Genomic DNA, 19,978 nt, shown 5'->3' with positions numbered 1-19,978 from the left:
ACTTGTTTGGTCTGGGGACCTCGTGTTGCACCCAAAAACCGCCAGAAGGCCAGAAGAGGGCGTCCAAGCGCCATATAAGGAATTTATCAGCCTGTGGAAACAGAGGTGGCCACAGGAGGTCGCCATTTTGTGCCTCTTTTTTTGGGTGAGAGATTTCCCCCCAATGTTGCCTCAAAATGGCACAAATAAATTCTTTAATCGATTGCAAACATGTATGCTTTCCTCTTCAGAACTATTTGAATCATATTCATCACTGGATGTGAAACAAGAAAGCATATTCTCTGAATCTGAAGCCATTGTTTTGATTCTCCACCAATGCAAGACGTCTTGGTGTGACGAAACGAACTGGGGGCGAGACTTTCTGAAAATGCCCAATTCGCAGCTCAATTTTTTTGCAGATTTTGGACACTTTAAGTCATTTTTATTGGCGTTTTGCATTTGAATAAAAATATCATACTGCGTGTTTTGGGTATTTTAGATGCTATAAAACGTTTTTCTGATGTCAGTTAAAAAACAAAAAAGTTGGTTTTCCTTTAAAGGAGATCCATTGAAAAGTAGTTGAAAGAAAACATGTAAAGAGACTCACTGCACTATTATAGTATGTGTGCAGGTGATTGGCCGGTTCTAATGAGAGCTCCGGTTTAATCATTCTGCTCTGTTTCCATGATGACAAGGGAAGTCTGATTAGGATAACAAAGCCACGACTTTACATTGTAACATTGATGCACTGTTGGGGAAAAAAAGAATGAGGGGAGCATCTTTCAAACTGTTTATTGCTCAGATCCAGATTTGCTCAGCAATACAGTTCACTCACAAGTCAAACAACAGTACGCTCGGGGACCCGGAAGGCACGGATCCACCACAAACGTGACGGAACACGGATCCCGTGTCAATCCGGTGCACATCACCCGTGAACTTTTGACGTGTTTTGAGACCTTTCGGCCCAAGGGACATTGGAGGGGTTTCACTTGTCGAACACACACTTACGCGCGTACACACAACACGCGCACACACACAAGGAATCTCTCAAATGGCGAGATGTGTAAAACCACAAGTAGAAGTTTCGTGCATTATTGAACAAAACACTGCTGCTGAACTTGTTACTCATCCAAATGTATTATTCTGACACACCTGGATCCTGTTGCCAATCTGCTTTTGTTTCTTTATTACTTCCACCAAGGAAGTTAATGCGGTATTTGTCAGTTAAAGGGAATACACTAAAAACAATTTTAAGAACCAATAAGAACATGACGAAGAGAAAGAATTGCAATGTCAGAAAATTTTATACCCCCCAAAACAAATCCATATACAATTTAGACTTACTACAATTTCCTTAACCCTCTTATAATCGTTTAAAATGTTGATTACTCTTTTAAAAATGATTATGATTTCCAGTCCATTGTTTAAAAACAGGACATGGTATCAAACTGTTAGTAAAGAAAACACAAACCTAATTGTTTCATGGTTTGGTACATCATATGTTAAAATGTTGCTAATTGTTTTCTAAAGTAAAAAACAAATGTTTTATTTTAGTGAAACAGATAATTGGTCTAGACTAAAGAAATCGGAAAATATTTACTGTTGAAAGCCTGAAATGCTAAAGATTAGGAACAATGGCTCTAACCAATTAATCCATTGCACACATGAATTTAGTTTTGCTTGTAGTATTTTTTTTCTTTTCAGTAGCCTTTATAGAACAATATGGACTCATTACTAGTAGTTTTTCCACACTTGTCTTATCTTTTTTTCACTTAACTATATTCTTGTAATACTGTAATTATAATTACAATTTATAATTTTTCAAAGCATTTTTTTCTAGTAACATTACAATTTCATGTTAGTTTTAAAAAATCACATAAAATGTCAATTTGTCTTAACCCCCCCAAAAAATGTGCTAATTGAATTGCCAACCCCGCCCCCCCCCCCCCCAATACCATTTAACATTTCAATTTGCCCATAGTGGCTTTGTATTGTATAAGCTTAGAATTTTAAAAACTTTATTCATGGACTTTCTGATGTAGTTCTGTTGACTCTGTCTGACTGTGGTCTTTACTGTGCAACATTTTTACTTCTAAATTCCAAAATTGCAATCATGTACAGCAGGGGTGTCAAAGTCATGTTTTGCCGCGGGCCACATTGTAGTTATGGTTTCCTCTTGACGGCCGTTATGAATTTGGGGAAGCCATAAAAATGTTTAAATCCCTTAAATCCCAAATATTACATATAGAGCACACAGCAAATTAATGAATAACTCGTTTTCAAATCTGAAGTCAAGAATAATGACTTTTATTGTGGTTGACATCCAAAAATATGAAATTTTGGCTCAGATTTTAGCAATCATCATCGAATTTAACAAGTTTGATTTGCTTTCGCAGGCCGAAAAAAATGATGTGGCGGGCCGGATTTGGCCCGCGGGCCTTGACTTTGACACCTGTGATATACAGTGAGACCTCAACACCTTATCTTACAAACTTTTCGTCTTACAAACTTCACATTTCTGAAAATTAAACCTTAGAATAAGCACTATTTTCATAATACACACCCACCACGGCTGGTGAAGTGATCTTCGGCAGAAGCACACAACCGAACAGCACCAGAGGTTAAGTTATCAACACTCCTGATGGAAGGTGACTCTCCTTCCATAAGCCATCAACGACCATCAAAAAGGTAAATAAAACTTTATTTTACAGCACAGTTTATTTCTTTAATTACAGTCGTCATGTAATGTGCCTCTCTTTCCAAACAGCAATTCCGTTTGACCTTCGACCTCCAACGCCATTCCATCAAGCCGTCAATGACCATCACAAATGCAAATAAAGTGACTTCATGATACAATGCAGTGTATTTCTTTCATTACAATACAATAGCACATTTATTATACATAGAATAAGGTATGTTGTGTGTAGTTTTAAGGCTTATTTAGTTGAAAAGTATATTTTATGGAAACCTGGGAACGGATTATTCCCATTTTAATGGTTTCCTATGGGATTTTTTTTTTTTAGATACACACTTTTCGCCTTACACACTCTGTCTGGGAACCAATTAAGTTCGTAAGTTGAGGTCTCACTGTAGTGTTATTATTTTTCATTCAGGGTGGCCCTCATGCTCCACTATGTCAAAAGAAAGCATCCAAATATTTGCATAAGTAAACAATTCATTTTGTACGATGCATGTCTTGATAAATCTCAACAGGTATTGTTTTGGCCTTGGCGGAGATCTGCGCTCGACATCGTGCCATTTGACGTTTTTGCTCGGAACATCGACTTGCGTCATTGAAACCCACGGTGTTACAGCCAAGTCTTGGCAGCAGTCTAACCCAAATGAAACTAAGCTAAGAATCATCATCAAAACAGTGTCGGTGACGAGAAAACCGGATCGACAAAAGACAAGATAAACACAGAAGGGGGAAAAAAACGACAACTATCAAACCACCATTGTGGTTATGTCTAAACATTGCGACTAATACATCCTCAGTGACGTGTGTTAAGTGTGGTTTTGAATATTTAAAGTCCAGGAACACCCCTGAAAACCTTAGAAAACGGCACGCTCCTTGCAAAAAGAAGTGCGTCCAACCTCAGAGCGGGAAGACCACCACTTAAAGAGCCCCGAAGAGAGATAGCAGATAGACAGACGGTCTGCGAAGTCAAAAATAAAAATAAAAAGGAGGTCAATTAGCCCGGGATGCATCTGGGAAATTAAAAAAGGGGACCAGTTGGTCTGAAAAGGGGGCAAAATTCTAAAATTGATGGGGCCTGATTGACCAAGATTGCAAAAGTATACACAACTGATTGAAACCAAAATACATTCATTGTAGAATTACATGTCTAAATTGTAAATGAAAAGCCATTATTTGAGTAAAATCAATTTTTGTAATATATCAACAAACAATTTTAATTCAAGTCAAAGAATTTATTCATACATAATATAAACACAAAATTTCAATTTTCTTTAGTTACTACCCAATCAATCCTGTGCTATTTTGATATTCTACAGTTATGTGCCGCACCAGCTCTGAAATAATTCCTGTGATCCACTAAATTTGAACCATTCACAGCAGTTTGCTGCAACGAATTGTCACTACCCTCCACAGACGTATTCAATTGTTTCTTAAAAAAACGGTAATGTTTGTTTGCTGCTTGTTTTAGATGCCTTTTAGAGTTTTACTCCTGTTGTCATATTCCATATTGCAACCATCCGCCATGTTCGATGTAAATACTGCAATGCACCATGGGTAAATGAATATTCAACTATATCTTTCGGCAGTCGACTTGGAAAAGCCTGAGAGTTACAAAGTTGCGCCAGTGGCTGTCAAAATGCGTAAATGGCGCAGGGGGCGGCCCAGATGCATCCCTGACTAGCAGAAGTCTCGGCGTGGGAGGTCTACGTTAGCCACCTACTATGGAGAGGAGGCAGTTAGGCTGGCTCTGAGCAGCCTCAGGCATTGCTTGAGGTTACGGTTATTATGTGTGTTCAATGGGACTCTGTATTGGCCGCTGACGGCCCCACGAGCGCCGGAGGAACAAAACAATAAAGTCAGCCTTTGATTCACAGAGGTAATTGTCAAATGTACACAGCATGAAAAAAAATGTGAGAGCGAACGGCGGTGGTACTCGACTCACAACAGGAAACAGGATATCCGTTGCATGAGTCGCTTTTTGAGAACTGCTGTTGTCTCACCTCCACTAGTGTGAACAGCGAAAAGTCTACATTCTATTTTTTTTTTCACACCAAGAATCAGTGTATTTTATGCAACTTTGTGTGTCATTTTGTCCTTGGAGGGAAAGACAATAAAAACAAATCACCAACAGATAGTAAGACGGTTGGTGTGTTGCTAATTTTTTTTTTTTTATCTCGAAGGTAACAAAAAATGAGGAAATGGGTTTGGTATCTGACAATGCTGCTTCTTTTACCCCTGGAAAGCCTTCTGAATCCCCTTTAAAGGACAACCGACGTCACTTTTTTGTTTCTTAACTGACATCAGAAAAACATTTTATAGCATCTAAAATACCCAAAACACGCAGTATGATATTTTTATTCAAATACAAAACACCAATAAAATGACTTAAATTGTCCAAAATCTGCAAAAAATTGAGCTGTGAAATGTGTATTTTCAGAAAGTCCCGCCCCCAGTTTGTGACATCACGCCAAGACGTCTTGCATTGCTTGAGAATCAAAACAATGGCTTCAGATTCGGAGAATATGCTTTCTTGTTACACCTCCAGTTATGAATATGATTCACATAGTCCTGAAGAGGAAAGCATACATGTTTGCAATCGATTAAAGAATTTATTCCATGCCATTTTGAGGCAACATTGGGGAGAAACGATCACCAGAAAAGAGGCACAAAATGGCGACCTCCTGTGGCCACCTCTGTTTCCACAGGCTGATGAATTCCTTATATGGAGCTTGGACACCCTCTTCTGGCGGCTTTTGGGTGCAACACAAGGTTTTCAGACCAAACAATACAGCAAAATACATTGACGTGATGGAAGGACTGCTACAAAGTACCGCAAAATGCATTGTGTGTCTTTTTTCGGTCAGGGGGCGTTCCTTTAGTGACGTCACGTACGGACTCGTCACCAACTCAAAAACAAGACTTCCTGAATATTCAGCGCGAGTCTTAAAACGTAAAATATAGCTCTATGCGGTGGAATCTTTTTAAAATACGCTCAGTAGAAGTCATTTTACAAATTATGGACACAACTTGTCCGGAGACGTCGGTTGTCCTTTAAATGTGTGAAGGGAGCAGAATACACGTGAATACACGTGAAAATGAAACTTGAGTGACACTGCTTGTTTGTCTACTAAATGTTTCAAACTGTCACGGTGAGTCAAATTTCAAAACTCGCTTTTAAGTTCAGTTATGGACAGAAAGTGAACAAAATGTAGTAAAAACTGGATATTTTGTGCATCTGGGAAATACTTACTTATTTAAATTTAAGTTTAAAGGACAACCGACGCCTCCGGACAAGTTGTGTCCATAATTTGTAAAATTGCTTCAAATGACTTCTACTGAGCGTATTTTACAAAGATTCCACCGCATATAGCTATATTTTATGTTTTAAAACTCACGCTGAATATTTCGGAAGTCTTGTTTTTGAGTTGGTGACGAGTCCTCACGTCACGAACACCCCTGACCGAGAAAGGACACATTGTAGCAGCCCTTTCATCACGTCAATGCATTTTGCGGTACTTTGTTTGGTCTGTTGATCCGTGTTGATGGCGAAATTAGAAGGAAAACACATAAATAACGTGATGGTGAATCGTTATGTGTTGCACCAAGCATCTATTTGATATTCGCTGACAAAAATTCTAAGGAAATAAATCAGCCCGTTTCCACAGAGCTTTGTCGCCATCTTCTGCCTTTTTTGAGTGCTACATTTCCCCTCCAGATACCTCAAAATGACATGGAATAAATTCTTTAATCGATTGCAAACATGTATGCTTTCCTCTTCAGAACTATTTGAATCATATTCATAACTGGATGAGTAACAAGAAAGCATATTCTCAGAATCTGAAGCCATTGTTTTGATTCTCGAGCAAGACATCTTGGCGTGACACCACGAACAAGGGGGCGGGACCTTCTGAAACTGGCCACTTCCGGTTTCAAATTGAAGTAGTTTTTAGACACTTTAAGTCATTTTTATTAGTGTTTTGCATTTGACTAAAAATATCATACTGCGTGTTTTGGGTATTTTAGATGCTCTAAAACATTTTTCTGATGTCAGTTAGGAGACAAAAAAGTGGTGTCGGTTTTAAGAGAAATTAAATTTAAGTGAATTAAAAGAGTATTTCAAAATTTCTAAATTGTGCAGAGAAATGTGAACTCTGATTTTGCTTTAAAGTTGAAAGTACGCATAAACCCGCAAACAAAGTGTTCGCCAGCAGAGAGCAAATGAAAAACATAGAGCAAGAACACTCTACGCTTGTGTATTATTGCAATACTGTACTGTACTGTATTGCAATACTGTACTTCTTTTTTTCCTTTCGGTTCTTGTCTTTGGGGTCACCACAGTGAATCAGTCTCCTCCATCTTCAGAGGTTTGATTCGCATGTTTGTTTTGGCCAAGCTTTTACACCAGAAACAAAAATACATATTTATTCATCAAAACAATTTTAGTGACCAGTCCGTGGAGTATTTCACCTTTTTCCCAAAGTCAGCTGGTTCAACTATGAACCAAATGAGGATAAGCGCAATGCTATCATCTCAAAAATGTTCGTCCTGACATACGTGGCATCATTTAGGGGAATTCAACAAGCTTTCCATTGTTGCAAGAAGCATAACGTAATCAACCCAATACAAATTTCCTCAACATTTAGTATAATTTTAAAGAGGGCCAGTTGGTTGGTTTCTATCATTGGATTTGCATTTGCTTTCATCCGTCTTTAGCGATGACATGGCCATTTACACCCCCACTTCAACCCAGCTTTTCTTTTTCTCACGTCTCAGCAAAGCAGTCACATGACAAAGTACAGACTTCACAGGAAACGGCTCATCTTGTTCTTCATTCATAGTTTTTTGTTTGTTTTGTAAATTCTTTAAAAAACACGATCAAGAATGATCAGTTAACAAGGCATATAAAATGAGGAAAAAAAGTGTGTGTGAATGTGTGTATGCGTGTGTGTGTGTGTGTGTATGTGGAAGAGGAAATGAGAGATTGGACTGAGGTACCCTGAAGCCTGAGGTAGATCACAATACTGACATGCGCACTGTTTACACCCTGCGGTGTGGTTCACGTTTACTGTTCTCCCATAATATTTTTCATCTTTTTCTCTTTATATTGATTTTCAAGAAAATAAACACTTCCCTTCAAAACAACATGGCAGTGTTGTTTGGCAGGGCAAAGAAAAAAAAGCAGGAAAAAATAAAAAAAGAGGACTTTTCATTTTCTTTTGTTTCATATCAATAGCTCTCATCACAAAATAGGAAAAAAATAGATTCATAAATATTATTCTCTCTTTTTATATATATATATACTGTATATGTATATTTACACATGCGCACACGCACACACGCACACACACGCACACGCACGCAGACACACACACAGAGGAAGGTGTGGCAATAACCTTTGCGACGAAGAATGATAAAATAAGGCTATAGAGTGACCCACACAGCCAGCACAGAAAATAAAACTCAAGGTCACGGTGTCTGACCTGCTGAACAAGGCCAGGGCTGCTTTTTGATATCTTTGTTGACAATCAAAGTTTAAAAAAAAGGCTGCGTTTGATACATTCACAGTTGTCACGCCCCCTTTTTTTCCTCTCTCTCTTTTTTTTTTGACACCAAGCTCCCCGGACCCTGAGAGTGCGTTTACGCCACCCGCTCACGTTGTGCCATTGAGGGGTGGCACACAAGTACCACCCTTACCTTCACATTTGCCACCATGCAAAAACCACACAGTCATCCTCACATGACACCCCCCCCTTAAGGCAGAGTGTGCGCATATTCAAATACATAAACACTTTTCACCGTGACATCACCACTTCCTGGAGGTAAGCTTTCACTTTCCGCTACCTGTATCCTCAAATGGAATATGACAGAAAACATCCACATTTCAAACAGTGGAAAGCAAGCCTTTTACAAATTTAGAGCGCCTCATTGTAATGACCCGGTGTGATGTATTCCAGTCACCGGAGATTTTAAGCAAATGTATTTTCTTTGCTTAGGTATTGTCCTCCTCCTAGCCAATCAAGGATGGGTCTATCCTGCCATTTACGTCTTATTCCATTCGTGAACACTGAAAGCGAAAGTGACGTCACATTAAAAGGAGAAGTGGGACCTTATTTAGTCCATTTCTTTGTTCTGCTCTTTAAAAGAGGTTACATTATCTATCAATAGGACTACAAAAGTAGTCGTTATTTAGCCCCTTGTACATACCGGTGCATCTCAATAAATTAGAACATCTGTGAAAGCGTCGTTGATTTTAGTAGTTCAATTCAAAAAGTGAAACTTTAATGTTGTAAAACTGATTTGGACCAAAAAAAAATAAAAATAATTTGCTGGTTATACCTTTCGGGCTTCTCCAGCTCAAGAAATTACAGTTTGCAGCTGTTGAAAAAGTTCAATGTACTGTAAATAAAGGCATATTGTATTGAAAAGGAAAAAAAAAAAACTAAGTAGAAATTGGCCATCGCAAAAGTTGATTGAATTTTTGATATCCAAGGTTGACTTTTTGAATTGAACTACTGACATGACTGAAATTCTACTTCATTGAAATGTGGCAAGGGGGGAATTTCACATGTTCAAATATATTTATCCTCCTAAAATTATTGATGAGAGAGTGATAAAAAAGGGAAAAAGATTCTTGAGAAGTATTGGCACACACTTACAGAGACTTATTTAGAAAAAAATCACCATATATTTGAATGGGGCCTGTACTTTTTGATTATTGTTTTTTTTTCAAAGTAGGGGAACTGCTCGATGTTTTTGCTGTTGTAAATGTCAATAAAGTCATCTACCCTTTATTAATACTGCTAAGGATAGTTCATCTCCATCTTGTTTTAATTGTGTCGTTAATACAGTCGCTTTACCTATGTTAGGCCTACAGTATGTTAATCCAACTGAAGAGAACAAATATGCAGAGTGACGTGCTATTTCCTGTTTTACCTCTTTAAGACGATGCTTCCTCTGTCTTTTTCTTGTTGTTGTTTTGCTGTTCTCGCAATATCAGGATCCTGCTGTGTGTGCTGTCGCAGGGCTGGCAGTGCACACAAATGTCCGCTCACCGCCTTTGGCTCTCGTTCGCTTGCCCTCCTCGATCAAGTTCTTTGGTTATCTTTTTTTTTTTTTGATCCCGCCACTGCTGGTCTGCCCTGCACGTTCCCTCTCAGGCTGCGGACGTTGTCTGACGAGAGGTCTCTGTCCGTTTTAAGGAGGACTACATTCAACGGCCGGTGCCCGCTGGTCACTTGGAGTGTTGCGGTGAATTGGCGGCACCTCGCTGGTGTTTGTGTTCCTGCTGTTTGACCTGCTGAATGATTTCCCGGATCTTCCTCTGTGCAGTCTGGTAAAAAGCGTCAGGTCAGGCCAAATTCATTATGGCCAGAGATTTATACCTCGGCACACAGTTTAAACTCATGCAGACTTATAATACGACTACTATAATAACAACAAATAAAATAATAATAATCATCATCATCATCATCATCATCATCATCATAATATAATATAATATAATATAATATAATATAATATAATATAATATAAAATAATATAATATAATACATTTAATTCACTCATTAATAGTCCCCAAACACATTTCATATATTAACTCATTCACTGCCAGACGATGTGCAAAAAGTGTGTCCACTCCAGTGCCAGGGTTTTTGTCATTTTCACTCAAATTGTGCGACCCACATAATATTGAGTTTTAGGACTACATAAAGATTCAATACAGCTTTAGAAACCTGAGGCTCTCTTCTTTCATATGAAAAAAAAGTTAATTCCTAAATTATATGGGTCTGGCATTATATGAGATTGAAATGAGGGTGGCTGTCCAAAATAAAATTCAATACATACATATTTGTTTATATTGCTGTGACAACATTTGAAGCTGGAATAAAGCGCTAACTTGGGAAAAGGGGAAATCCTTGTGGAACATAAAAAACAGCGCTTTATCGCCACCCAAGCATGGAAAAATAAAACCCGAAAAAATTCGGGGATGGCACTCTACGTCATATTATCAATTTCTGAATTAATTCGGGAATGGCAGTGAATGAGTTAAAACTTCTTTTTAATGTATTACTTGTGTGCAAGTAATATAATCAAATGAAATGAGGTGGCTGTGATTTATTCTCAAATGTTTTACCTACTTAATTTTTACCTACATCTTTCCCAAACTATATTTGTCCACCTTTTAATGTTACAGGAAGGGGAAAAAATGACTTGTGTGTAATTTCACACTTGATGGGTTGGCACTCAATTCCGAGATCCAACTATTTGTATATCTTCAACGTTAGTTTTTTTTTATAATATGTCCCATGGAAAACCAAATTGCTGTTGACGAAATAATCCAGCCAACAAGCAAACCAAATGTACCGGTAAATCAAAGAAGTACATGTGAATAGTTACGGCAACTCATTTTGTGTCAAATGTAAACGTTTACTTACTGAGCAGTGAAAAAAAAAAGAGTTGGCATACCTGACTGGCGAAGAAATGCCCGCTGATCTTCACAAATACTTCGTCATTCTCGTCTGGAGTTTGTTCCCGCGGTACGATGACCTCAGCGCTCGTAAGGTTCTGAAGCTCATTCACCTGAAATCCACACAGCAACACGGTCAGCATTTCATTTCGCAAAAGACCGCCTCGCGCCCCAAATTTGGGTAGAAAACGGACAAATAGAGGCCAACGCGACAGTCGACTCACCGTTTTGCCACCTTTCCCAATGACCCTTCCGGCTGCAGTCGAAGGAACCTTAATGTGCGTCTCCAGTTTGACTTCTTCTTTCCCAGAAAAGAAGTTCTCTTCTTTCAGCTTTCCAAATATCCGACCTTGGGCCTGGACATCAGAGGACATTTGACAAAATCACAGAGACTGCAGCCATGTTCAAATGTGTGCAACTATAGAGAATATATGTCTTTTCTGTTGGAAGAAAGCCATTTCACAGAAACCTCCAAAGAAATCGTATGAACAGGAGCAAAAAATGAACTTTTCTTAAGATATTCTCTTCTGACACAAACTATGAAAATATTTGTGAGTCAGGCCCAATTCTCATATTCAATAATAAAACGATGCTTTTTTTGTTTTCGTTTTTTTTACCTTAAATTGAGCCTCTGGCGTCCCGGTAATTATCACCATTCTCTCTGTGACATCAGGGCTGTCCGCCGGAGCGATCTGTAAACAAATCAGAGGAAGAATTGGACCGCATGTTTCAATTAAACTTTTTTAATTTCAATGTGAGACTTCTTTTTTGTAACGCACCTTGATGGAGGCTCCAGCAAAGTGGGCGAGCTGCTTGATGTGCTGACCCTTCTTGCCAATGAGAGCTCCCACTGCCTGAGTTGGAATAAAGAGGTAGACAACCTCCTGTTCTGGAGCCTGTCAATGGAAAAAAAGAAATATTTACACAAAGACACGCAATAATTGAAAAACAAAGGTTCAAGACTAACTAAGTTTATTTATACATTGTGTGTGTGTGTGTGTGTGTGTGTGTGTGTGTGTGTATATATATATATGTGTGTGTGTGTGTGTGTGTCTGTGTGTGTGTGTGTGTGTGTGTGTGTGTGTGTGTTTTCCTTCTAATTTCGCCACCAACACAAAGTTTTCAGACCAAACAAAGTACCGCAAATTGCATTGTGTGTCGCTTTCTCGGTCAGGGGGCGTTCCTCTAGTGACGTCACGTAGGGGATCGTCATCAACTCGAAAAAAAGACTTCCTGAATATTCAGCGCGAGTCTTAAAATCTAAAATATAGCTATATGCGTTGGAATCTTTGTAAAATACGCTCAGTAGAAGTCATTTGAAGTGATTTTTACAAATTATGGACACAAATTGTCCGGAGGCGTCGGTTGTGCTTTAAGAATGTAATAATTTAAAGCAGATTCTTTACTTACAGACAGTGTATTGTAGGTGTTCAAATACCTGACATGTTTCGGCGTATACTTCCGCCTTTGTCAGAGTGTCACGGATGTTGAGTGTAAACATCCGTGACACTCTGACGAAGGCGGAAGTATGCGCCGAAACATGTCAGGTATTTGAACACCTACAATACACTGTCTGTAAGTAAAGAATCTGCTTTAAATTAGATATCAAGTACACAGGATGAACTTAGTACAACGATTAAGAATTTAATGTTCATATTTGAACACCTCACTTTCCTCCTGACACCACACGCACATGTGGCCAACAACGCAATATGGCCCATATGTTGTTTTCAAAATCCAAACGCAAAGGATCGTCTACTCCAACATGTACAAAAACAAGCTTCAGATGAAGCAGAGGTCGGAAGGCTCTTGTATGTTTTGATTCAGCGACTAGCAAACAAGACTCGGCTAAGAGTTGAGCTCTTTGCCATCTGGCCTCGTGAATTTGTGTACTTGCGGTTTATTGAGTGTATTTAATGAGTCCGAGCTCAACTCTGGGCTGGAACTCTCAATCGAGACATATTTGTGGTGTTCTAGTGGCGGTTGGTGATGCTGTCAGGCTAAAGATGGATTATGTCGGATTTTGCTCTCTTCATTTCTATTTTTCACATAAATCCAATTCAAGGAGTGAAGGGTTTTTTCCCCTTCCAAACGCTCTCGCAAGGTGACACTTTGCCACACAGCAAAAGAGGACACTCGTTTCTGTTTCAACTGTGAATAATTCCTCTCATGGTCCACAACATTACATACGCCTGCTCCTTCCACTAACATCAATACATTAAAGGACAACCGACGTCTCTGGAAAACCTGTGTCCATAATTTGTAAAATGGCTTCAAATGACTTCTACTGGGCGTATTTTAATAAGATTCCACCGCATATAGCTATATTTTACGTTTTAAGACTCGCGCTGAACATTCAGGAAGTCTTGTTTATGAGTTGGTGACGAGTCCGTACGTGACGTCAGTAAAGCACCGCCTCCTGACCGTAAAAAGACGCATTGTAGCGTCCTTCCATCACGTCAATGTATTTTGCTGTACTGTTTTGTTTGAAAACCTTGTGTTGCACCCAAAATCCGCCAGAAGAGGGAGTACAAGATCCATGGAAGGAATTTATCAGCCTGTGGAAACGGGCTGATTCATTCCTCACAGGAGCTGGTCGCCATTTTTGTGGGACGCGGAAGGACTTCTTTAATCGATTGCAAACATGTATGCTTTCCTCTTCAGAACTATTTGAATCATATTCATAACTGGATGTGTAACAAGAAAGCATATTCTCCGAATATGTAGCCATTGTTTGGGTTTTCCAGCAATGCAAGACGTCTTGGCGTGACGTCACGAACTGGGGGCGGGACTTTCTGAAAATGCCCAATTCGCAGCTGAATTTTTTGCAGATTTTGGACACTTTAAGTCATTTTTATTGGTGTTTTGCATTTGAATAAAAATATCATACTGCGTGTTTTGGGTATTTTAGATGCTATAAAACGTTTTTCTGATGTCAGTTAAAAACAAAAAAGTGACGTCGGTTGCCCTTTAAAACTTGTCAGGTTCAGATTTAATCTAGAATGGCAAATTCAACAGTGTGATCATCGTTGTGATTTCCTGTGTTGTATAACTTCCCATCATAGTGACATTTGCTCACAATCGTTTCCGCCTTTCATTTACTGTAGGTATATAAGTTAAAATAATACAGTATGAGTACGTATTACTTCAACATTGCCGTCCACGCTACCACTAACAACTGTCGAATCCTCTGTACTCAGAATTAGAATTGTGGGAGACCAATGGCTTTTGTTTTTTCATGCATGGGTGGTGATAAAGCGCTGGCCATGGCCTCTGGCAATGTTTTTTATGTTCCATAAGGATTTCCCTGTTCCCCATGTTAGCGCTTTGTTCCAGCTTCAAATGTTGTTACAGCACTATATAAACCAATACAGTATGTATGTATGGAATTGTATTCTGGACAGCCACCCTCATTTGAAGCTCATATAACTACAGACCCATATAATTTAGGAATTAACTATTATTGCTGTTGAAAGAAGAGAGTCCAATGTTTATAAAGCTGTATTGAATGTTTATGTAGTCCTAAAACTCAATATTCTGTGGGTCCTAGAATTCAAGTGGCAATGACAAAAACCCTGGCACTGGAGTGGACACATTTTTGCACATGTCTGGAGTTAATAAATGAAATGTGTTTGGGGGCTATTGGAGACGGTATTAGGACCACATCTCAGCTTGATGTGATACACTTTGATCACTGCAAACTACCCAGTGTTGTGACCAGGTGTCACCATGACAACCGTCAGTGTGGTGCAGCTTTTTGGAGGACATACTGAGTGCTGGTGGGGGATGGCACTTGCTGGAGGAACCCCGTACAGGCCACTGAGATGTGAAGAGTGACTCTGCAAGTGAAGTAACAAGCAGGCGGATCAGGGTGGTGTGTGTACGCACACATTCCCAGACACACTCATGCAGGCCGACCCGGGGGGGGGGATTTTTCTAGGCGTGAAGTCGCAGTGAATCACGCTCTGTGAAGCCCACCGATTCATTCCGGCCCATTCGGTCTCATGCTACTCCGCTCGAGATGCTGGCAATGAGTGCAGACTTTGTTTCACACGCATACTGACTCATCTGTGGTGAGCATTGAAGGACAACCGACGTCACTTTTTTGTTTTTTAACTGACATCAGAAAAACGTTTTATAGCATCTAAAATACCCAAAACACACAGTATATTTTTATTCAAATGCAAAACACCAATAAAAATGACTTAAAGACCAAAAAATGAGCTGTGCAAACGGAGATGGCCATAGGAGGTCGCCATTTTGTGCCTCTTTTTTTGGGTGAGAGATTTTCCGCCAATGTTCCCTCAAAATGGCACAAATACATTCTTTAATCGATTGCAAACATGTATGCTTTCCTCTTCTGAACTATTTGAATCATATTCATGACTGGATATGTAACAAGAAAGCAATTTCTCCGAATCTGAAGCCATTGTTTTGATTCACTAGCAATGCAAGACGTCTTGGCGTGACGTCACGAACTGGGTTGGGACTTTCTGAAAATGCCCAATTCGCAGCTCAATTTTTTGCAGATTTTGGACACTTTAAGTCATTTTTATTGGTGTTTTGCATTTGACTAAAAATATCGTACTGCGTGTTTTGGGTATTTTAGATGCTATAAAACATTTTTCTGGTGTCAGTTAAAAAACAAAAAAGTGACGTAGGTTGTCCTTTAAAACGTCCTGTGAGGGGCCACTGTGCTCCTAGTTATAATAAATCTAATCTTAACTCATTCACTGTCAGACGTTATGCAAATGTGTATACTCTGGTCTTTGTAATTTTCACTCAAATTGCAGGATATTTATTTAGGAGTACATAAACATTCAATAAGAAACCTTGGACTCTCTTCTTTCATCAGAAAAAAAAATATTCTGAGCTTACTTGGTTGCCGAGTTATCTGCATTGAAAGTGGGGGCGGCTGAACAAAAGGTAAATGCTTCCCCCTTCTGGGAGGGAAAAACAATGCCAGAGGTCTGACCGAAGTAGTGCAGCGTGTTCTACACAAATTCCTTGTGTGTTCTACATACTTGGCAATAAAGATGATTCTGATTCTGATGAAAAAAACAAAACCCGAACAAATTCGGGAATGGCGCCCCTCATCATGCTTTTCAATTCCCGAATAAATTCGGGAATGGCAGTGAATGAGTTAGGACCCGAATTGGGTTAGAAGTTACAAGTCACAGGTGGGAACATTTTTAAATGATTTATCTTGGTCTCATTTTTGAACACAATAACTGACTTTTGAACAGAGGTGAGTACACTTTTTACAGCATCTCCACTGTACTAGTAATGTCTGTATTGGTAACGCTTAGCAGTGGCTGTGCAGATTTGGCTTCATACCCGGAAACTTATTTTTAGGATGAATCACAGCACATGTGTTCAAGAAAGCAGAACATTCAGTGCTTTTACACACGCTCGCTTGCATGCACGCACACACAATCTACTTATGAGTTATGTTCAGTGTATTTCTGTCCCTTGATTGTTGTTATTATTACGTATATAGTATGATCAAATGTCCCCATTGTGGGACGATTAAAGGTTTTCTGATTTTCTGATTCTGAGTCAAACCATGCATTTATACAAGGTGGCGGGTGGGCTGGCTCTGGACTAATGCCAGTGTGCACCCTGGACTGAACGCTAGACAAGCAATCAGCATTTGAGTCTGCCCCATTTTAAGAGCATGCTAAAAAAATCACCATGTTTAGCGACCATCTTTGTCCTGGTGGTTATGTGAATTTGGTAATGGTGGCAGGCGTGAGGAACTGGCCCCAAAAATTCTTGATAAGGAGCACCTTGCAATACATTTTAGGAAAAATTACAACCCACAAGATTGGTTGCCAAATATGAACCATATGGACAAAACTGATGAACAACATACTGATTTTTCTTGTGTGCGCTCAGCAAGATAGCCAAGACTCTTCATATTCGTAGGCACTTCTGCTTCTGATCTTCTCAACGATACAATACAATACATATTGATTTATATTAGGCAGTGGTCTCAAACCCGCGGGCCAACTGCGGCCCCGAAAGAATATTTTGTGGCCCGCCTTGATATGAAAGATGAACGTTAGTGAGGCCCGCATGATTGATACGAATGAAACTTGTGTGTGAAGCTCAACAAGTAGGCAAGAGAAGCCATGTTTAGGACAGTTCATGTTCAATATTTTATTTATGTTAAGAAAGCTAAAGGTTCAAGAACTGTTAATACAGACATTTGAAACTTTATTAAAATAATTAGTTTTCCTGTGGTTTTCTCAGTCGTCTGTATCTGCCTTATGATCATTATAATTATTTTATTTATTTATTTATTACTGGTTAATTTATTTTTTATTCATTTAATTCATTTTTTGTGTGTTAAAAATAAAGATTTTGAGAACATTGGAATGTTTTATCTATGCTTTTCTTGTGGAAATCATGATGCGGCCCAGTCTCACCCAGACTCTGCCTCCAGCGGCCCCCGGGTAAATTGAGTTTGAGACCCCTGATATAAGGCTTTAACAACAGCCAAAGCTGTCTATCATTCTGGTATAATTCCGTGAGTAAGTGGTTGCCAGACGTATGTCATTCATCGCAGCTTTTATCTGTTATGAAAATGCATGATGGTTGTGCCCTTGCGAGCCCATATATGGCCTCCCACAATGTTCATAGCTTTTATGATTGTATATAGGGCAGGGGGGACTTACTAAGAATGTGTTGTATCCTGTTTGTGCAACAGGGGGTGCTGAGCCACGAGGTCCAGCAACTTGGGGCAGCACCGGCAGACCAGAGGAGAAGATGCCCAGAGCATTGAGGTTCAAACCTGGGATGAGGTTGGCCTGTTGCTGGGACAAGGCAACACAGTCACATTATTTGGAGTTAGTACAATATCAAAGGAAGATAAATTAAGAAGAGTATTGTATATTGGACCACTCAAATATGTGTGGCATATCGGATGAGTGGTGACTAAATTCATCTCACGGTTCTTAGTTTGGGGGTAGAAATGCAGATTTTGCAGATAGTCTTTACACAAGTGTGGTTGGGATTTTGAATAGTTGTTGGTCTACGTTTGCCCTTGACTTGTCAAGGGTGTTGCACGTCATCTTAAATAGTTCCAGTCCACTCAAGACTCTACTGACGACAAGTGGTACACAGTAGATAATGGACAAAATGTGTCCTTGGGGGTTACCGTGGTAACAGCAAATATACTACTCATTATAAACAAATGATTTTAAAGCAGCTTGTTTCAACTATATTAGCTGTTGTAAGATGTTCCATTTTGCTTTCATGCTCACTGATCCTACCTGAGACAACGGTTGCACAAAACTAAAGGGTGTTATGAAGGCACACGTTTCTCTTCGTTTTAATTGAGTTTTGTTAACAGCGTAATTAATTTTAGAGTAGGCAACAGCACAACATTCTGGTGTAATATCGTATATATCGCACTAGATGGAGCTCAAAGTTAAGTGCTGACAAGGAAGAATTTTAAACATTGATTTTAAGAGACACACTGTATATACTGTGTGTATATATATATATATATATATATATATATATATATATATATATATATATATATATATAGTACATGTATATCTCTATCTATCTATCTATCTATCTATCTATCTATAGTGTTGGGGGAATAAATATTTGAATGAAAAACACTTCAAAAATCTATAATGTCTTATATGACGACATTGTAACTAAATATGATTTCTTGTGACGGCATTCTGAGGCGGCTTTGGGTAGTAGTGAGCTGGTTGCATATATTTGCTGAACACTTCTGTTATTTTCTCATTTAGGTTATCAGTACGCAAGAGTAAAATTAGCAGTGTGTCCAATTATGACCCAAATCCTCTTGGGACAACGGCAGGTTGCAGCCAGTACTGACTGATGATGTCATGGGAGAGCGGGTGGGGGTGAGATAGAAGCTGCAAAGGAGCTGCGTTACGGGGACGACTCACGTGCACAGCGGGAAGAAATCGGGCGTGAGTCAGAAGCTCTGCCGAGAGTCAGATGACTGTAAAGCGATCGGATGACTCTTTCTGTTTACCAGCAGCTGCTTATTACTGAGCTTACACTCATATACTGTACTAGCTAACACACACACACACACACACAGACACACATACACACACAGAAACAAATGACGTGTTGGCACACACTTACATTTATAGCAGCGACGTCGTTCTCATAGGCCTCCCTCAGTTTTTTCATGATTTCTGCCTCTGCTTTACAAAGTGATTCCAAGATGCCCTTGACAGTAATGGTCCTCTCTGGATTGTAAATGGTTAAATCTTGTAACCTAGACCATGGTACACGTACACAAACACACACAGAGATATATCACAGACATGTGCAAAAGAAAATAAGCCACATTTTCCACTATGAAGACATAGTAGGGTGGAATTGGTTTTAATTGGATTCTGGATTCTCTGGCTCAGGAGTTAATGAAGTATGGACCATTCAAAGCAGGCATGAACACTTGTGCTGATAAACAACACTATCCCATCTCAAAACCCACCGATTTAAAATTGCATTTTCTGTGTAGCTTTATCTCTTGTTTCTATTTATAATTGTGTTTTATTTATTATTTTATCTATGCTTGTCTGTGACTGTAAAGTGTCCTTGAGAGCTTCGAAAGGCGTTTGAAATAAAATGTATGATTATTATTATTATTATTTTCATTCGTACATGTTCATACAGTCTGAAGCATGATGTGCAATTAGAGGATACACAACATTATTCATAATTTCATGTGATAATTTAAATATTGAATGAAATGTATGTGATGATTGGTTATCTGAGATCAAGTACATAGTAAGGTGTAAGAGACAGACTGTAGTTTTGAGATTATACTT

General features: G+C 39.1%; 1 protein-coding gene across 4 annotated transcripts in view; it reads right to left on the bottom strand.

Moving 5' to 3' along the window:
* Positions 1 to 755: 755 nt before the first annotated feature.
* The window catches only part of igf2bp2a (insulin-like growth factor 2 mRNA binding protein 2a), a 58,890-nt gene continuing 39,667 nt past the window's right edge, over positions 756 to 19,978 (bottom strand). For 2 of the 4 annotated variants that reach the window (XM_089003447.1, XM_089003450.1), the window contains 8 exons: positions 19,287 to 19,422; positions 17,825 to 17,962; positions 14,915 to 14,983; positions 11,924 to 12,040; positions 11,762 to 11,836; positions 11,369 to 11,500; positions 11,144 to 11,257; positions 756 to 10,007 (listed from right to left, as the gene is read on the bottom strand). In XM_089003447.1, the coding sequence (XP_088859573.1) occupies positions 9,909 to 10,007; positions 11,144 to 11,257; positions 11,369 to 11,500; positions 11,762 to 11,836; positions 11,924 to 12,040; positions 14,915 to 14,983; positions 17,825 to 17,962; positions 19,287 to 19,422 (880 nt within the window). In that variant the 3' untranslated portion in view covers positions 756 to 9,908. The remainder of the gene's footprint in view (positions 10,008 to 11,143; positions 11,258 to 11,368; positions 11,501 to 11,761; positions 11,837 to 11,923; positions 12,041 to 14,914; positions 14,984 to 17,824; positions 17,963 to 19,286; positions 19,423 to 19,978) is intronic. The other 2 variants (XM_089003448.1, XM_089003449.1) reach the window with 2 other exon arrangements.

The sequence above is a fragment of the Hippocampus bargibanti genome, linkage group LG08, assembly GCF_051943395.1.
Source record: "Hippocampus bargibanti isolate YZ-2025 linkage group LG08, ASM5194339v1, whole genome shotgun sequence".
Lineage (NCBI taxonomy): Eukaryota > Metazoa > Chordata > Actinopteri > Syngnathiformes > Syngnathidae > Hippocampus > Hippocampus bargibanti.
The sequence above is the reverse complement of the archived record's forward strand: the minus strand, read 5'-3'. Positions and strand labels throughout refer to the sequence as shown.